At 53.7% G+C, this 19,317-nt stretch overlaps 1 protein-coding gene across 2 annotated transcripts; it reads left to right on the top strand.

The window, feature by feature from the left end:
* Nucleotides 1-212: 212 nt before the first annotated feature.
* Nucleotides 213-18,811, top strand: IDS (iduronate 2-sulfatase; the record flags this gene model as incomplete). Of its 2 annotated transcripts, XM_079727548.1 has the most annotated exons (9): nt 213-297; nt 691-827; nt 1,422-1,599; nt 4,320-4,408; nt 6,090-6,290; nt 7,798-7,968; nt 13,213-13,339; nt 15,102-15,275; nt 18,339-18,811. In XM_079727548.1, 9 exons carry the CDS (start codon nt 213-215, stop codon nt 18,809-18,811), a joined length of 1,635 nt encoding a protein of 544 aa, XP_079583674.1. The 2 variants fall into 2 exon arrangements, with proteins under 2 accessions (XP_079583674.1, XP_079583675.1); XM_079727549.1 differs by lacking the exons at nt 213-297; nt 691-827 and having other exon boundaries at nt 1,557-1,599; nt 4,320-4,416; nt 6,098-6,290.
* Between the last annotated feature and the right edge of the window lie 506 nt (nt 18,812-19,317).

The raw sequence follows: 19,317 nt of genomic DNA, 5'->3' as shown, positions 1-19,317 counted from the left end.
GGCGGGGCAGGCGCTGCGCTAGAGCCGCGGCTCCGCCCCCTGTGGCCCGGATCTCGCGCAGGCGCACTCGCGCTCGGGGGCCGGGGCAAAGGCCTGTGCGGCCGGCTGCGGCCGCGTCGGGCGGGGTGCCCGGGTTTGCGACGCGCGACAGGCGGCCCTGCCCTCCTGTCAAAACCTGTCATCGTCGCCCGGAGCGGCCGCGCCGGGGCAAGATGCTGCCGCCTGGCGGGGGCCTGCTCTGGCTTGGCCTGGTCCTGGGCTCTGTCGGATCCGCGGCGCTGGGCAACTCGGCCACAGGTGCCTCCAGCGCCCTCGTCCACATTGCGGGGCTTCCTCCTTACTTCCTTGCCTACCTCCATCCTTAACTCCCTCGCTCCCTCCCTCCTGCCATTCCTTCTTCTATCGAACCTTCCTCCCTTCCCTCCCTCCCACCCACCCACCATCCTTCCCTCCCTCCCTCTTTTTTCTCTCCCTCCCTCATCCAGGCTTGAGGCCATGGCCAAAGCCTAACCCTGCCACCCCGGACTTGGGCTTCTTCTGTGCACCCACTCCCACCCTCCCTGGCTTAGCTGGCTGGGCTGTCAAGGTGCTGGGGCCAGCCTTGGATCTCTGGGTACCCTAGCACCTACCCTGGGTGGGGGTTGGGTGTCAGTGCAGGTGATCTCACTGAAGCTCCTCCTTCCTGTGCAGATGCTCTGAATGTCCTTCTAATCATCGTGGATGACCTACGCCCCTCCCTGGGTTGTTACGGGGACAAGCTCATAAGGTCCCCAAACGTGGACCAGCTGGCCTCCCACAGCCTCCTCTTCCAGAATGCCTTTGCCCAGGTATGTCTGGGCACCTCTGGGTGTGGGTGTGTGCCTCGTGCACTGAGGGTTGGGGGATGGCACTCATTGTACCAGGCGTCTCTTTAGTAGAGGGGAGCACAGTTTGGAAAATGGCGGCTGAGAAAACCTGGTTGTCCGCTGGCAAGGAAGCTTGTGCCTTTCAGGGGTGCTTCTCCTTGGGTGGAGGGTGTGCCCTGGTATACTGTGTTCAGGCTGGTCCTGCCCACCTTTTTCCCCCCCACTGGAGATTGCCTGGTGCTGAGAAGGAGGGGATGCTGCCACAGTGGCCCTCCTTCCTGTGCCCCTTCATGGGGCCGCTCCCTATACCTTTGCCTGCTCCGGGCACCCGTGAGACGCCATCATGCAGAAGGGCACAGTCATCTGCTGGATGGAGGGCCTGGGGCCTTCCTCTCTCGGGGAAGACTTCTTGCTGGCGCCTGGGTGAGGCCCAAATCCTGCTGGTTGGCTTTGAGATCCGCATGACTCAGCCGCCAAGCTGTTAGCCGAGGACCTGGGAGGTTGCCTGGTTACCTTTTAGCTCCCAGACTTTGTTTTCCTCTGAGGACGTGTCCCTCTGCTTGTGCTCCCTACCAGCAAGCCGTGTGCGCCCCGAGCCGCGTGTCCTTGCTCACCGGGAGGAGACCAGACACTACCCGCCTGTATGACTTCAACTCCTACTGGAGGGCACACTCTGGAAACTTCTCCACCATCCCCCAGTACTTCAAGGAGAATGGCTACGTGACCATGTCGGTTGGAAAAGTCTTTCATCCTGGTACTGCTTGCTCCTCCGAGTCTGGGCTCTCTCCATTCTCGTGTCTGAGGACGGGGGTCCCCTCCTGGGGCTGGGGCTCAGTGGACACCTGGTTAGTCACTGTCACGTTTGTCCAGGATATTACTTCTCAGCTTGGCTTTGTGTTCTCACCAAAAGTGAAAAAGGGTAGAAGGGCTTTTTCTTCCTCTTGGAAACTAGTCATGGTGCTGTTTGGTTCCTTTGGCTGTGTGTGGCGGGGGGAGGGAAGGGCACTGGCTGGGGGGAGGGGGAGTGTTGGCTGCGAGTCCAGCTCTGCGCCTGAACCCCTGTAACCCGGGGTCCCTGGCAGTGAAGCGAGACCAGGGCAGCTCTGCTGACTTGCCCAGTGAAGAGGCTGCAATTTGGCAGGGGTTGCCTGCCCACTGTCTGTGAATTAGGTCAGAAAGAGGAGGGTAAGCTGGTACCCAGGGTCTCTAGGGTGCCAGGGGCCACCCAGTCCTGACCTTCAACACTGCCAGCTAAACTGGCTCTCTTTAATGCCAGAATGAGAATGCTGAAACAGGGAGTTTAAAACTCTTTTGTTTTGAACTTGAAGTAAGGCATGAGTATTTGACAGAAAGTTGGGGGAGAAAAAGGGAAGTATAAACTAAAGAATATAAATTGGGAATTCCCTGGCAGTCCAGTGGTTAGGACTCAGTGCTTTCACGGCTGAGGGCCCGGGTTAAATCCCTGGTCGGGATCTAAGACCCCACAAGCTGCGCAGCACGGCAGAAAAGAGAAAAAAAAAAGAATATAAATTGCTTGTATTTGCACCACTAAGGAGAGATTTATTGTGGTGATGTCCCCTGGTTCTGGGCATATTATTTTTCTGATTTGAGATTTTCCTGGATATACAACTTTATATTGTGGAAGGCAGCTGTGCTCACCACTCTACCACCAGCGATACACAGCTATATTGTGAGTGTTTTAGACATAAACGTTTTCCCGCGTGGTGACTCTTCGTGCCGTCATTTTTAATGGCAGCACAGTGGTCTAACAGAGACACATACTGTAGTTTAGTCCCACTTGTTTTCAGGTCTTCTCTGTGCCGCATTCCGCCGGGATGGGCACCTCTGGAGGCGGAGTGAACCGCTGATGGGCAGTGGCACGGGGAATGCCGGCCCCTGGGTTCTAGTCCCAGTTCTGCCACTTCTTAGGTGTGCATTGGACCTGGGGCAGATCATTCAACCTCTTCGAGCCTCCGATTCCTCCTCTGGGAAGCTGGAGTGGCAGCTGCCTTGATTCCCTTCCCAGGGGAGCATCCCAGGACAGCGTGTGTGTGTGGGGGGGGGGTGCCTTGAGAGCCCGAGCTCTGTCCTGAGAAGCGCTTATCACGAGGGGCCGCAAAGTTGGGCCCATTATGGAAGGCAGGTCTGTCAGGCTGTGTGGCCGAAAGGTCGCCAGCAAGTGCAAGTAGAACTTTCTGCAGTCGGTGCTCACATCTTGACACTCTGGCCTGAGCACAGCTGGAGAGAGAGACGAAAGGAGCAAACACAGCAGAGGGGAGATCGTGCTTCAGGAAGGGAGGCCTGACGAGGCCCGAGGGGTGGCGCCTGGCCTCCTTACCCCTGGTAATTAGATTGTGGGGTTATCTTAGCCGGAGAGCAAACACTTGGCCTGCAGCCCTCCTGGAGACACATTTTTCAAGCGGGTCTTTGTTCTTAAGACCCTGTTGTGTCGAGGACGGGACTGCTTGAGGCTGACGGCGGCCACCATTGATTAAGCGCCAGGCACCTGCTGGATGCTGTGCCGGCTGCTCCCGTAATCCTCTCCCCAGCAGCAGGCAAGGTGGGTTTCCTCATCGGCGTCATTTCCCGAGGAGGAAACGGAGGCTCGCGGAGCGTGCCCGAGATGGCACGGGCACGCGGGGCAGCGTGGGGGTTTGGACCAGGTCTGTCAGCCCGCTCTGCGCTTCCACTGTGCCTGCGGGGTTGAGAAGCCCTCCGCCCGCTGCCCCTTGGCCTCCAGTCCTGCCTCACCAGGTGCTCGTCATTGGAGTCCCCGTGTGTCCCCGTGCTGGCGACGCCCTTCTCCCGTGGCGCTGCCCACGCTACCCTCTCAGCTCCTCCCGGCTCATCTGCACAGGCAGTCCCTCCCTCCAGAGCCCTCACTGCCAGGCCTCCCCGGACCCACGTCCCCTCTGTGCCCAGGGCTCCCTCACTCACACAGCACTTCTCCTCTCCAGACGGCTGGTAGTCCTTCCTCAGTGTCGCACGTTGTTATTTTGTCTTCCCAGGTAGACTGTAAACTACCGAGCTTAGGGGTGGGTTTCTGCATCATGACAGAGCACTGAACCTGGCGTCCAAGACAGTGTCACGGGTTCAAACCCCGGCCCCCTCGTCTCGTGTCTGGTTGGCATCCGGCAAAGCACCCCCCCTTTGCAGAGCCTCCCCTTGCCCAGCCAGCCCTGGTTGTGCCCCTGCCTCTGCTGCCTCCTTTGTAGGGTGGGGAGAGGTGCCAGCAAGGGCTCTTTGGGGCCGGGTCAGGGGCTCAGTACTCAGATAGAAGCCCAGAGGGTCGGTTTTCGTGGGGACTTCTCATCATCTGGCCTAGGCTCCTGATTTTATAGATGAGGAAACTGAGGCCAAAGGAAGGGGATGGCCCTTTCCCGGTTGTGTACAAAGTGTACATTTTGGTGGGGGAGGGCATTGAAGGACTCGCCATGCTTTATTTAATGACTTCCCTTCTTTTTCCCCCTCAAGGAGTATCTTCCAATCATAGTGATGATTCTCCATATAGCTGGTCTATTCCACCTTATCATCCCTCCTCTGAAAAGTATGAAAACACCAAGGTAAGGCTGTGAAGGGGGTACTGGTCTGAAGAGGAACCCTTCTTCCCTGTCTAGCAAATGAAGGTTAACTATTGTGTGTGCAGCATGCGCGTCCTTTCCAGCTGGTTATATGGCGGGCTTTATGGGTTTGGGTTGTGATCATGACCTGACAGTGATGAGTGTTGGGACCTTTAGCATTAGGTCCAGTGGAGAGGTGGCTGCATTTTAGAAGCCGGCAGGGATGCCTTGCTCTAGAAGCTTATGCTCTAGTGTGCAGGGCTCACTTGATGGCTCCTTCGTGCTCACTCTGGATAAGGCTCAGTGCAGAGGGTTCGTTATAGGAGATGCCGAGACATGGAAGGACGAAGAGAGACCTGTGCTCTAAGCACCTCAGCCCAGATTGGGAGAAAGGCTTTCCGACTATCTGTCTGTCTGTCTGTCTGTCTTGGCCCTAATGGATATGTTCAGGTGCTGAGACCTTTGATAGGGGCTTTAATATTTTAAAGCATTATGAAAAAAAGGAATCTATAAGGAAACTTAATCTCGGTTCAGAGGAGCCCCCAATGTATAAATGCAACTAAAACTTACATTTAAGAAATTCAGGAAAACAGCTGGAGTGTTGAGAAATGACATGTTTCTCAGAGGATTTTAGAGCCATCGTGTAGAGAAGGGTGTGGATTTTGGGAGGTTGGTGGGGTGCAGAGGAGTGTTCTAAATTCATGACAACTTTCATTTCAGAATACAGTGAAAGCCAGCGGGCTCTGGCCTTTGGCTTGTGGCTTCAGTATTAAGAGAATGAGATCGGAAGACCCCATCTCAATCCTTCTATTCCCTGAAATCATCTTGCTACTTTTAGTAGCCTCACAAATGCCAGGTCCCTGTCCCCATCTCCCACATCATTCTCAAGATAGTGGGTCTGACTGCACCAAATCCCTAGCAGTGCTGCAGACCATGTGAACCTGAGCAGGTACTGGGAGGCAGACGGCGGCTGCCCTGCCCAGGTCGGTGTGGACAGGGCAGAGCTGTGAAAGGATGCTCCTCGGTGAGATGGAGCAGCAGCTGCCGCTGCCTCTGGGTATTTGTGAGGTAGAAGTCATGGTCAGAACTGAAATTGGCCTTGTGGCCGGCATGGCCACTTTAAGAAATGAAGCGGTAAGTTCCATCCTCTGCATGGTGTAGTTGAGGATCTGGAAATTCCATGAACTGTCACTATATCTAGTTAACTGTGGCCCTGTCACTTAGAAGCTTTAGTCTGTCCTTGAAATTGAAAACAGATGACAGATTTTTTTTTTTCCTTTCCCTAATGACTGTTAAGTATCTTTATATGTGCTTATTGGCTATTTGTATATCTTCTTTGGGGAAATATCTACTCAAGTCCTTTGTCTATGTTTTTTTTATTGTTGAATTAGAGACAGATTTTTTTTTTTTGATCGTTAGCTTACTTCGGTTTCCTTTAATTAATTATGACCTAGAGACAGAGAATGAACGACAAGAAGCTAAGTAAGTTCTGGTGGATTTCTGGCGTCTGCCTGGAAAAGAAGAAACACGTCTCTGTTTTACTTCTACTTCTATGTGCCCATGTAGTCTGCATGACTAATACTTAATGTGCTCGAAATAGAAACGTTAAATCCATTGTGTGGAACTTTCATGACTTCAATTTCTTGCATTTAAGAAGCTGACTTTGTATGTTTTGTTTTGAAAGACCTGTAGGGGCCCAGACGGAGAACTCCATGCCAACCTGCTGTGCCCTGTGGATGTGGCAGATGTGCCCGAGGGCACCCTGCCTGACAAGCAGAGCACCGAGCAAGCCATACGGTTGTTGGGAAAGATGAAAACATCTGCCAGTCCTTTCTTCCTGGCTGTGGGCTATCATAAGCCGCACATCCCCTTCAGATACCCCAAGGTGAAGAGCTGGCTGAGGGCTGATCCAGCACAGCTGTGACAGCTGTGTCATAGTGAAGGTGGCCACATCCTGCCGTCCCTGGTCACCAGGGACGCCTGATGGCACTAGTATACTCAGTGGTCTGAAGATGGGTTTCAGAGGTCAAGGCTAAGAAGTAGACTTAGGACACGTAAGAATCTTGTTAGAAACGCTTGGCTTCTACTTCCTCCACTGGAGGATTTTTCCCTAGAAGTCAGTGAGTAATGTTGGGTTGGCTAGTGAGTCATCACGGAGAAGGGATGCAGAGCTGGCCACTGAAGCCTGCAGTAAGTGGCAATCCTTGGTACAGAATTCCAGGAGATGTGAGGCCCTCTTCAGTAACTGCCTTTCCCCTTGAGCCCTGAAACACAGGGCACCACGTGGCTTGTTGGAAGCTCGAATCCTGCACTTGCGTGTGTATCATTTAGAGTATGTAGTCTCTTCTTTTTCAGAATATTTTTCAGTTTTTTTCTATCATGTTTTCCCCGGGCCTGAGCAGCCCACCCTTTTGACTTTGCAAAGCATGCCCGTCACTTGTGATGGCCGTGGAGACCAGAGACGTGCCCTTTGATGCTGTGAGGGTTGCGCTTTGATTGGCCCAGGGGATCTCGCCTTCCTAGCAGGAGGTGTCAGCCCCCCTTGATGGAGTGAGACCAACTTCTGTCTCTCGTGCAGAAGGAGTTAACCTAGCAGGCCTGACTGTGATCCGTTGAAAGCCCTGCTTCTGAGCTTGGGCCTTGGCCTGGCCTCTGGGAACCTGGATCTCGGGAGTGTTCCCACCATTCCCAGAACTGCCGAGTGGTTCCCTAGGCCTGAACTGTTCATGGAAACCCCTCCTTTCCTGCTTTGAGTCTGGGATTTTGATCTGTGCAGGCAGAGGGTGCCTGCGTGACCAGCCCCAGTATAAATCCTGGGTGCTGAGGCTTTCACGAGCCTCTGCTTCCCGGGCAGCAGCGTTGTACACATGCTGTCACACAGCTTGTTGCTGGTGGAATTGCACGCATCCTGTGTGATTTCACCGGGGGAAGACTCTGGCAGCCTGTGCCTGGTTTCCCCCCAGATACCCCCTGTGACAATCCCCTTTGCTGACTGTGGCTGGTATCCTTTCGCTGCAGTAATTGCAGCCGTGAGTAGGGCTTTGTGCGGACTCCTGTGTGCTCTCCCAGTGAACTTCTGAGTGAGAGGGTGATTTGGGGAACTGGCCACACCTCTGCACACCTTTTCTAGTTGGAGGGGAGGTGGCAACGGGAAGAGGAGGGCATCGGTGTCTACGAGGGAAGAGAACTGTCGCTGCTCGGTTTGTAGGAAACCAGTCGAATGATTTCATTACCACTGGCATCTCGTGAGAGTGACTTTCAAGTGGGGGAGATACTTGTGTAAACGCATCACAGGCTTAGAGAAGAGGTAGCGTAAACACCAGTAGAGGCCCAACCTTGTGCCTTTGCCAGAAGAGTGACAGCCTGGTGGCTTTGTGTGCTTTTCCCCCAAGGAATTTCAGAAGCTGTATCCCTTGGAGAACATCACCCTGGCTCCCGATCCCCAGGTCCCTGCCGGCCTCCCTCCTGTGGCCTACAACCCCTGGATGGATATCCGACAGCGGGAGGATGTCCAAGCCTTAAACCTCAGCGTGCCCTATGGCCCGATCCCCGCCGACTTTCAGGTATCAAGGACGGATGTGGGGGACACATAGGGCACTTACGGCATGATGTCACAAGTGACGGTGCTTTTCTCAGTGGACGTGCTCTGTCCCCTGTGTCTTGCTGAGCACTTTCTCTATGTGAGGCGGCCTGTGGAGCGCCGGGGTTGGGGCGAACGTGCTGGGTGGATAGAGAGTCTCCCCTTCAGCGTCTCTGCTTCCAAAGAAGGGGGCATCTGGAGATCTGGGGACTCACGGGCTGTGGACCCGGTATGGGGAGAAGCCCTGGGTGACCCTCACTAAATGATAGGAGGTGCTATTGAATCCAGGTGACAGTCTGTCAGGTGTAGGGTGGTTGGCGACTCCCGTGCCACCCAGGACTCTCAGTTAGCTGGTCCTGGCGGGTCCCCTGTGGGAAAGCCGACACGGGCATCCGTTACTCTCAGGAGGTGGCTTGGTGAGTGGGGCCTTGGCGCAGAGGGAGCTGGGGCACCAACACGGCCAGCGCCGTCCAGCTGCAGTGTCTGGGGTCCGTTTGCCGTGACATGGGGGTGACTCGTCAACCCCTCTCTCCCTGGCATGCAGAGCGCACGCTGAGCAACACTCTTTCCGGAATATTCCACACGCAGCCCTGTCTTTCTGTTAACATGTGAACACTCCAGCAGCCCGTCTACAGGGGAAGGAAGAGGACAGCGTTTTCACAGTGCTTCCTGGGCCGCCTGCGTCAGAACCCCCACGAGGGCTCGTTAGAAGCACGGCATCCTGGTCCCACTCAGAGTCAGGGAGTTGGAGGCTGGGAGTGGGGCCCGAGAACCTGCATTTCCAAAAGCACACACCTGGTGATTCTAATGCAGGCAGAAGTTTGAGAACCATTGCCGTAGGCTACGTGTCAAGACACAACAAAACCAGACAGACTGCCCAGGTGTCTCTTGCTCTCTGGCCCCTGTGTTCGGCCGACAAGGGTTTGGGCGAGGAGGCTGTGCGTCCCTGCGTCTCGGGTGGCAGTGGTGAGAGTTTGAGAAGCAGCGGGCCCGTCGGTCTGTTGGGTTCCTGCTTCCCCCCGCAGGGGTTCTGAGAGCGAGGTTTGCTGGAGTTGCAGCTCCGAGGCTGTGCCTGGACATCACGTTAGTGACAGTCACTCCCGATGACCCTGCACACCAGGAAGGGTGCTCAGCATTTTGTGTGTGCTCTTTGGTCCCCATGGGACCCTAGTGGGGGGCCTGCTGTCTCTGTTGTCCAGGTAAGGACACTAGAGACTTGCCCAGGTCACGCGGTTGCTGTGGAGGAGCACCCCTTGGGAGGTGTGATGCCAGAGCCCCCGCGTTTGTTTCGTTGGCTCTGACAAGTCTAGGTTCGAATTCCAGTTACCCCGCACCAGCTGCATGGCTGCTGACGAGTCATCCTATTTCCCTGAGTCTCGGTGTCCTTATCTGTAAAATCGACACAAGTTGGGGGAAGGTTTTCCATGATGACAGCTGCTCTGGAGGTTTTCAGCGGGGACCACAGTGAACGTGTGGGGTGTCTAGGACAGTGTCAGCCGCACGGCGAGGGTGCCTTCCCGATTGTCTCAGCGCCTCCTCTCACCACGCCCACTGGCGGTGTAGCTGCCCAGTTGGGCGCACAGGTTCACAGTGTGACCCAGAGGACCTCCCTGGTGTACTCGTGTGCTGATCCCCGTCCCACATTCACCTTGCACTTGGCCATGCTCATCATCTGCCTGTAGCTCTGGGTCTTGATCCTCTGGGTTCTGTGCCCCCTTCAGCCATCAGCCCTCTAACTCAGTGCCATGTGCGTGAGCCTGGGGCCACGCGGGGATCGCTGGTGTGTGGCCCCCTCTCCCGTGTCCAGCGCTCCCTCCCTGGATAGCTGAGGCCCTGTGGCCGGTCACTTACTCTTGCCGCCAGCTCCTGAGCGTGCGCGTCCCCCTATCCTCGTCCTGACTGCAGTACCCTGACCACAGGACAGTCCGGCCACCCTGTGTGCTCTCAAGCCTGCATCCTGAGGCAGGGACATGCTCGCATGCCCAGTCCTCTGCTCGGCTCCCTCTTGCCCTCTGCGGCTGCTCTGAACCCTTCCAGCCCCTCCCCCCACCCTGCCCTTGTGCCCCATCTCTCAGCAGATGACTGTACTTCCTGTTTCAGAGGCAGAGGCTGGTTACCAGTCTGAGCAAGGGGAAGGCACAGGCTGAACGTGGGTACACATCCTGGCTGTGCCCCTTGCCAGCTGTGTGTCTCTAGGCAAGTTAATCAACCTCTCGGAGCCTCGGAGTCCTCCTGTGTAAGATGGAAGTGGTAATGCTCACCTTCTGGGGTGGTTCGGAGGATCAGATGGCACCCAGAAGGTACTTGGTAAACGGAAGCTGTAAATAACCTCCCTGACTTGTAGCCAGAATTGTGTGTGCCTGTGTGCTGAGCTTGCGGCCTTCTCCCTGGTCTCAGAAGAAGAGCAGCAGGGACTCGGCCCCTCCCTACCCCGTTCCCCCTCCTTGCCGTCTCCTCCCAACTTGCGTCCAGCCTGTGCGTCTGCTGCCATCCATCCCATCTTCAGAAGTACTGCCTCCCTGGGCCGTACCTGTTTCTTCCCCTTCCTGCCCCTTCGCCCACCCTCCACAGGAGAATGAGTGCGACGTGCTCTGTTCTGCTGTGTCTGTGGCCTCACTGTCCTTTCATTCTTCGTCCACCTCGGTGCGGCCTCCTGCCTCCCCATCCCACTAAGCGTTCTCTCATCTGGGTCAGCCCTGATCCCGCTGGCAAATAAAATCCATCCTCGTGGGTCCTGACCTTCCCTGAATCCCTGCCGCCCTCTCACTGTTGAGAGAGCTGCGCCTTCTGGAAATGTCTGCTTCCTGGGCTTCCTTGCCAAGCCTCCTGGACCCCCTCCACTGCAGTCCCCAGGGCAGGCCCCTCGTTCTGTGTCTGCCACTTAGGAGGTGCGCCTCTCCGGGGTCAAGCCCAGGGCCCCCCCCCGTGTTGTTTATGCTCTTCGCCCCCAGCCCTGCCCGCTGAGCCTGCTGTGGATGAGCCCCGGAACAACCTCTCCAGTCCCACGCTCCTGATTCCAGACGTGTCTGTCTGTCTGTCCACTGGTTGCTAGAGGCCCCGTGTGGCTGCACCACCATTCCTGCTCTTCCTTTTCTCCTCCTCCTGTGCCCCCGCCCCCTCCGTGCCATTGAATTGTGCTGCCAGCCTAGTGAGAAACCTGGAGTTCCCTTTGGGGTCCTCAGCTCCTTTCCCTCCCCCGCTCCTACCCCATCTCCCTAAATTCCTCTTCGGCACCACTTTGTGGACCACCGCAGTGGTCTGGTCTTGGTTTGTCGCTTCAACGAGCGACCGTGGAGGTTGCCCTGTGCGCGCAGCGCTGATCTAGTGCTGGTTCCCCTCGAGCCCCTGGCGTCTGCTCCGGGCTCTCGGTGGGGGACCCTCATTCACCTGCAGCCCAGATTGTGTCACTTCCTCTTCTCGGGTGACCTCGGTGCCTTCGTTGGCCTCCAACCCGAGACCTCCACTCCTTGGATGGACCCTCTGGGTCTGTATCATGTGGCCGTGACCTGCCTTTTCAGCATCCTGTCCTGCTCCCTGGCCTTCCCCTGTGACTCTCCAGCCACACTGGCCAGCTTGCTGGCCCAAAACGTGCCCTGGCCTGTGGTGACTCCACACTGTTCCACGCTCTGCAGCCCCTGCTTAGGGCATCCGACCCCCGCTTGTCTGACTGCCAGCTTCTCTCCTCAAATGCTAACTCCTCTGTGAAGCCTCCCCCGATTTCCCCAGGCCAACTCGAGGGCTCATTCTCCAGGGTCATCCCTGGGCCCTGCCAGTAACGCACCTTTTCTTGTCTCCATGCCTGTCCTCACCTGACGGGTGGCTCAGTGAGGTTGACGACCACATCTGCTGCTTCTCCTGTCTCCAGGGGCCCGTGCAGGAAGGAAGGCGTACCCTTGACTAGTACACAGCCATCCTGACAGGTGTCTTTGGTCCCCAGGAGGACCGAAGTTCCCCAAGTTACAGACTGGAGACTTTTATCTACCAGAAGGTAGAAGTAGCCAGGGTTCAGCATAATCCTTCTAGAAGGTTAGATGGATATCCATTGTCTTCACTATCTGGGGAGAGAGGGGGTGAGTCTCATGACTGTTCTCACCGCGGGTCCGGCTGACAGGACCAGCCGGGACACACGGAAGCTGGGGCTGGTCTGATCGCTCGGCACCTCCCTCGCTTCTCCCCTGTGGCAGGGGTAGGGGACTCATCTTTTTCTTTAAGATTTGTGAACAAGGCGGGGGAAGAGTCAGCCCAGCAGAGGCTGTGGCTCTTTCACGGAGCCTGTCTGCTCCGGAGGCCGCTCTGGGGTTGAGGGTCCGTGGAGGGTGTGCCGCTCTCCCTCCTCCGCCACCGTTGTCCTGCCCGTGGGCAGTTTGTTGGGACGGAGGCACGCGTGCCAGCCACAGGCTATGAGGGAAGCGGCTGCCATCCGCTGGGTAACGAAGAGCTTGGGGGAGAGGCCCACTCACGGCTGTTGTTAGAGTTGAGTTGTGTCCCTCAGAAAGATCCGTGGAGGTCCTGACCCCAGGGTCTCAGAATGTGGCCTTGTTTGGAAATAGGGTCATTGCAGGTATGACTGGTCAGGATGAGGTCATGCTGCCGGGCAGTGGCCCCTGACCCAGTATGGCTGGGGTCCTTGTGAGAAGAAACGCCAAGGATTGTGGCCACCACCGGAAGCTAGAACGTTCCTCCCCTGGAGCCTTCAGAGAGGCTCTGCCGACACCTTGAGCTCAGACTGCTGGCTTCCAGAACTGGGAGGCGATCTGTTTCTGTTGTTTGAAGCCACCAAGCCTGTCATACTTTGTTAGAGCGGCCCAGGAAATGAATACAGCTATATGGTATCTTTGGTGTGACCCTCAGCAGACTTTGGAAGGCTGAGGGGTCAGTTTCTGTGTACATGGTTGTCTCCTGGGACCTGCAAGAGTATGTGACGGAGACAGAAAGGAATAGTAAGTGGCACATCCACGTGCTGTGATCTGTGCCCTAAAGGGAAAACTGACTTGCTTAGCAAAGAATCCTCCTTGTGGACGTGCGGGTTTCGCTGTGGCTGTACGAGGCCGGGGGCGGGGGGGGGGGATGGCGGGGAAAGGAGTGTTCCGTTTTGGCTAAGAAGGTCATCAAGGGCACCCGAGGGCTGGGGCTCGGGAGGGGTGCTCAGGCGAGCACTGTGGCTGGGTATGCCGTGCACTTTAACTTGCAGTCACTCTCATTATTATTATTCTTCTTTAAATTGCAGCGGAAAATCCGCCAGAGCTACTTTGCCTGTGTTTCGTATTTGGATACTCAGGTTGGCCACCTTTTGAGTGCTCTGGATGATCTTCAGCTGGCGAGCAGCACGATTGTGGCGCTCACCTCGGATCACGGTAAGCATTTTGAAATGCCCGGGTGAGTCGCTCAAAGCATCTGACGTTTTCTGTGAAAACTTTCCTAGACTGCCTGAAATAGGTGTGTATTCTCTTTTGTGAATCAGCAGTGCCCTGAGTCTGGAGTCTTGGGTGCTTTTATGGCCACCTTGTTAGTCCTGGGACTTCTCTCCACGGAGGCGGGCCCTCTTTTGGGTCAAAGAAGCATCTTGGGGGCTTGGATGGTGGAGCTGGGTGGGTGGGGGGACCTTGTAGTAACGGTTGTTTCTTGGTGAGCCCAGCAGGAGCCATCCATTTGTGTGGGGAGCCCCTTTAACCTATTTCTAACCTAGAGGGTTGGAGGAGTTTTAGTTTCTCTTATGAAGATCCAGAACAATCCTGGCAGAGCCCAACAAGGCCCTTAGACCCGACTTACCCCTTCCACCCCCAGCCCCACTGTCCTCTCTGCCAGGAGCCTGGGGTTCACAACTCTGTGTCTCTTCTAAGGCAGTTTCTCACTTTTTCCAAAAGTGGAAACAACTTTTAAAAAAAATTCTTTTTAATTTTTGCCAGGGTGTGTTTGAGGCCAGTGAGCCCCAGTTATCCTCCCTCACCCCCAAATTGTTTTGAAGCCAGTCTCAGGTGGTTCAGTTTTCTGAACACTATTTCTAATAAATTTGGCTCTTTTGAAGTTTAACCACACTGCCATCATCCTACCTAGAAACAGGAAAACAGTTCTCTAATATTGTTGAATATGAAGTGGGACAGTGTTAGATCATCGCATGTGCTCACTCTAACAAGAAAGAAGTATACAGAGCACATCATGTAGGGCCAGAGCACCCTGCCCTTTATCCCACCTGCCCAGAGCTAACTGGTGCTGACAGATCAGGGGTCCATCCACCTGCCTTCAGTCGTGCACATACATGGGGCTATATGTCATGAGTGTGTATGTGCATAACGTATCGTCGTGCAACGTGGCAGAATTGATTGTGCTTGTGTCCTGTTTTGTTCCCTGGCTTGTTTTTTCCACTTAATGTCATAGACAGTTCTCCGTGTCATTTCTCACAGGCCTACCTTGCACCTTGTAAAGACCCGTATCATTAAGTGTGGAGGGGTAATTTTTCACCGTTTGCCTAATGATCTGCCATCCGCTTCCAGACCTTCTTCTCAGCGCCCAGTTTTCTCCACCAGTGCTTCCACAGTCCACGGCACCCCCGTGAAGGCAGGGTCACTCGAAGCTCGCTTTGGCTCGGAGGGGCAGCTGTAGCTGATTACAAATGGCCCTTCTCAAAGGGCCCCTCCTGGGACTGCCTACATCTGAACCACAGAAGCCTTCTTGAACCCATGCACAGCAGCTTTTTGTAGTTTGGGTTACTTTTTAATACGAAATACTCAACATACAGTCTCTTTTATATTTTTTATATCGAAAAGGGCACTCAAACATGAAGTGATTGGAAAGTTCCATCTTGGGGTATTCAAACTACCTTTTGCTTTAAATGAGGGTTGGGGGTGGTTTTTAGTCAAGGTTAAGGGTCTGGAATCAGAAGTTATATTTTCTTGGTCTGTGGTATGTCTTAAAAATTGAAAAAGATACTATTTTTAAAAGTTGAGCGATTGTGCCACAGTTTCACAGCTCCTGTTTTGGTGGTACACGCCCTCTAGACGATCAGGTTTTGCTTCCTCTGGCTTTAACAACAGGGAATGAGACGGTGTCTAACTGAAATGAGCAAGCCACGAGATGATGATTCTTTTTCTGTCATTCTGTGTGCTTTTTATGAACCAGGGTGGGCTCTAGGCGAACACGGAGAATGGGCCAAATACAGCAATTTTGACGTCACTACTCGTGTGCCCTTGATGTTCTACGTTCCAGGAAGGACGGCTCCGCTTCCGGCGGCAGGCGACAAGCTTTTCCCATACCTCGACCCCTTTGATTCCATCTCAGAATCAGTGGAGCCAGGTATGAAAATTCAGGAGTGATGCTGCTTGACCTGGCCCTCCTGTGCACGGAAGGGGAGTGGCAGGCCCAGAGCTAATGAGTATGGCTCCTGTCCACAGGGGCTTGGAGAGGGGGAGGGACAAAGGAGCAGCTGGCACCCCCAGGATGGGGAAGGCTGTCGTAGAGGTGACGGCAGTGTGCTCTGAGCTCAGAGGAGGGGGTAGCAGACTCCACTGGGGCAGGGGCTGCCTGCTTACCGGTGAGCAGAACTCCGTGACCTGCTCACTTCTGGCCGGGACTCAGCTAGGCAGCATCTCCATCTGCTGAAGCACCGGCTCTGTCAGATCAGTGCTTTTGCTTTTGCCGTCCCCAGGAGTGAAGGGCAAGTTTACTTTGACCTCCGTGTCCCAGTCCTCCCAAGCTGGTCCTCTCCAGGTAGCGACAGGTCCCTGGTTATCCTGGTCTTTGTCTTCCAAAAAGCTCCAGTTTGAGAAAGCACTTCCAGAAACATCACTTGGACAAGATGGCCATCCCCGCCATGGGGGTCGACCTGTGTGGGTTCTCTGTGAGTTGTCTCCTGACTCGATCTGCTCAGCGCAGAGATGAGTCGTGTACTTCAGGTGGCATTAGCTCTTTTTGGAGTGCTTTTGCTGTGAACTCTACTAAAGCAGGTTGCCCCCTTTCGGGACTTCTGCATTTAATCCATCTTGTTAACGTCTAAATCCTGCACTTTCTATTGATTCTTGTTAAAATTTTTCTTGGTTCTGGCCCATCATTCTGGCCTTTCTGGATCTTCCCGAGTTTGTTTTCTATGGCCCAATTTTATTTTCCACACATTTGATTCCTGTGTGCTGCCTGCACTGTCTTCTTTCATGTCATTGATAAAAATGTTAAACGGTTTCAGGCCATGATTATAGCCCTTTATTTGCTGGGAGAAATCTTCTGACAGGTTGAGAATCCTTTTTGAAACTTCAGTTGGGAGGTGTTCAGGTTGTAAACTGATGTAACTGTGCCGTCACCCTGCTCATTTCCAAATTTTATCTCTAGCCTGTATGTCTTCCCTGATCTTTGGACTTGGATTTCCAACAGCCTGTCCCCGTTGGCCAGTCTAACGTGCCCAAAGCTGAACACTTGACCTTTGACCTTAAGCCTTTCTTTTGATGTTCCTCCCCGTCTCAGGAAATGGCAGTGGTTGCCCAGGCCACAAAACCATGGGGCCATCAGCCCCTGTCTTTCTGTCATAATCTGTACGCGATTCATGCTGTGTCAGCAAGCCTGTCACTCTCCATTCAGAATATGTCCACACCACTTCCCCCCACCGACCGTCACCACTGTGGACCACACTGCCACCATCTCTTGGTAAGCTCTCCTTGCGTGTGACCTTGATCCCTGGAGTTTTTCCTCAGTGATCCTGATTTTAACAGCCACAGTGAGCCTGATAAAACCCAAGTCAGGTGGTGTCACAGCCCTGCTCTGGGGCCTCCTACACTCCTGTGTCAAGTCTGAGTAAAAAGTCCTTACAGTGGCCAACAAGGCCTGTCATCCTCTGGGACCCCACATCTCCCTGACCTCGTGTCTTTCAAGCGTCCGGGGCGGCTGTCTTGTACAACGATCCACAGCCTGGATTTGTCTGATTGCTTCCTCGGGACTAGATGCAGGGTAAACACTTCGGACGCGTGCGCACATGTGAGGTTGTGGCCCCAGCCGTATCCCATTGGGGGCACTTCATGGCGGCCTGTGCCATTATTAGTGATGCCAAGCTTGACGGCCTGGTTAAGGTGATTGTGTCAGCCAGGTCTTGCCCTTGTAAAGGTATCTTTTAAAAAAGCTTTCTTCACCTGTTTTCTTTTTATTTTACTTACAAACCAAATGCGTCAGAAATAAAATTGAGCCGTATAGAGCAAGTGCTTAAAAGATCCAGAAAGGCTAGAATGATGGCCCAAGGTCAGAATAAATTTTAACAGGAGTCAATATAAAGTGTAGGATTTAGACTTTAAAGATAAATCACCCATAATGAGATACCATTTCACACCCATTAGAACGGCTGTTATCAAAACAAGCAGAAAACAACAGTACTGGCAAGGGTGTGGAGACATTGGAGCCCTCAGACATTGCCGGTGGGAATGTAAAATGGTACAGTCGCTGTGGAAAAGAGTTTGGTGGTTCCTCAAAAGGTTAAACATAGAATGGTCGTGTGGCTCGGCAGTTCTACTCCTAGGTGCATAGCCCACAGAATTGAAAACAGGCATTCAAAGAAAAATGTGTAGAAGAATGTTCATAGCACTAATTAATAGCCAAAAGGTGGGAGCAACCCGAGTGTCTATTGACAGACGAACGAATAAGCAAAACGTGGCGCGTCCATACAGTGGGATATCATTCAGCCTTACAGGGAAGGAAACTCTGACACGTGCTACGACATGGGTGGACTCTCTGAAGACATGATGCTAAGTGAAAGAAGCCCAGGTACAAAAGGACACATACTCTAGATGTGTCCACATACACGTGCCTAGAGTAGTCAACACATAGAGACAGAAAGTAGCAGGGTGGGTGCCAGGAGCTGGGGGGTGGTGGCGGGGAGTTGTGCAAAGTGAAGAGAGCTCTGTGATGGAAGGTGGGACTGTACTTCATGCCACCGACCTGGACACTAAAACATGGTTAAGGTGGTAAACTTTATGTCGTGTGTATTTTACAACAATAAAAGGGCGATGGATCAAGTGCAGACTTCCAAAAAGGAGTGATCCGCGGGGTGATGCTGTGAGGCTTGGGATAGCCTGTCCTCTACAGACTTCTCCCCAGCGGTCTGGGCCTCCACCGATGACCCTTGCCTGAATCACTTAAACACTGGTGGGTCCTAAATTCAAATCGTGTTTAAAAGTGCCAACAGGCTGAGGGCACCTTCATTCTGCCCTGCTATCGGGTGAGGTGCCGAGTCGGCTTTGTTCCTAAAACTCTCGGGCTAAGAATAAATGCTGTAAAAGAACAGAAGTCGGCGTGTAGGGCCCGGGCGCACGCTCCGCTCGTGCTGCCTGGCTGCAGCAGGCTTCTGCGCTGTAACCCCCTCTGCGGGCCTGCTTCCTCTTTCAGGCCGGCAAGTCGGGGACCTCGTGGAACTGCTCTCTCTCTTCCCCACGCTTGCGGGACTGGCAGGGCTGCGCGTCCCTCCTCGCTGCCCCATCCCCTCGTTTCACGTGGAGCTGTGCCGAGAAGGCCGGAACCTTCTGAAGCATTTTCAGGTCCGTGACTCGGAAGAGGAACCATACATCCGTGGTAATCCCCGTGAGTTGGTGGCCTATAGCCAGTACCCCCGGCCTGCAGACTCTCCTCAGTGGAATTCTGACAAGCCGAGTTTAAAAGATATAAAGGTCATGGGCTATTCCATACGCACAGTAGACTATAGGTATACTGTGTGGGTTGGCTTCAATCCCCGGGAATTTCTGGCTAACTTTTCAGACGTCCATGCAGGGGAACTGTATTTTGTAGCTTCTGACCCTTGGCAGGATCACAATATGTATAATGACTCCCAAGGTGGAGCCCTTCCCCGATCGTTGACGCCTTGAGTTTTGCCAACCGCAGAGGGCATATATAACACTCTCCTGTCCAGCTGGTGAGAGAAGGAATTACACTGGTTATTTCGTGATTACCTGTAATATTGGAAGCAACCCCAGGGGTAGGAAGTCAAAACAGGCGTCAACAATTTGGCCTAAGAATATGTAACAGCCGAAACTTTTGATTTGTCTTTATAATTGGTAATTGGACTGGGCTGAACCTCTTCTTTCCTTTTTTTTTGGAACAGTCATAGCTTATTTGTTGAATGAATAAGTACAGAGTGAGCAAACTAAAATTGTCATAACTTTAGCTATCAAGATCATAATAACTGAACATAACACGGTACTCAAGGAATACTTTACGTATTTGTGAAATTTAGTGCATCTCAAAACGTAACCACATGTCAAATTAGGTTTGAAACAAAGTTCCTAGTTCTTTTGTTTGTTTATAATTTAATAATATATCTTATTTAGCCCAATATATTCAAAATATTATATCAACATGTAATCTAGGTTTC

This window comes from Hyperoodon ampullatus, assembly GCF_949752795.1.
Source record: "Hyperoodon ampullatus genome assembly, chromosome: X".
Lineage (NCBI taxonomy): Eukaryota > Metazoa > Chordata > Mammalia > Artiodactyla > Ziphiidae > Hyperoodon > Hyperoodon ampullatus.
The sequence above is the reverse complement of the archived record's forward strand: the minus strand, read 5'-3'. Positions and strand labels throughout refer to the sequence as shown.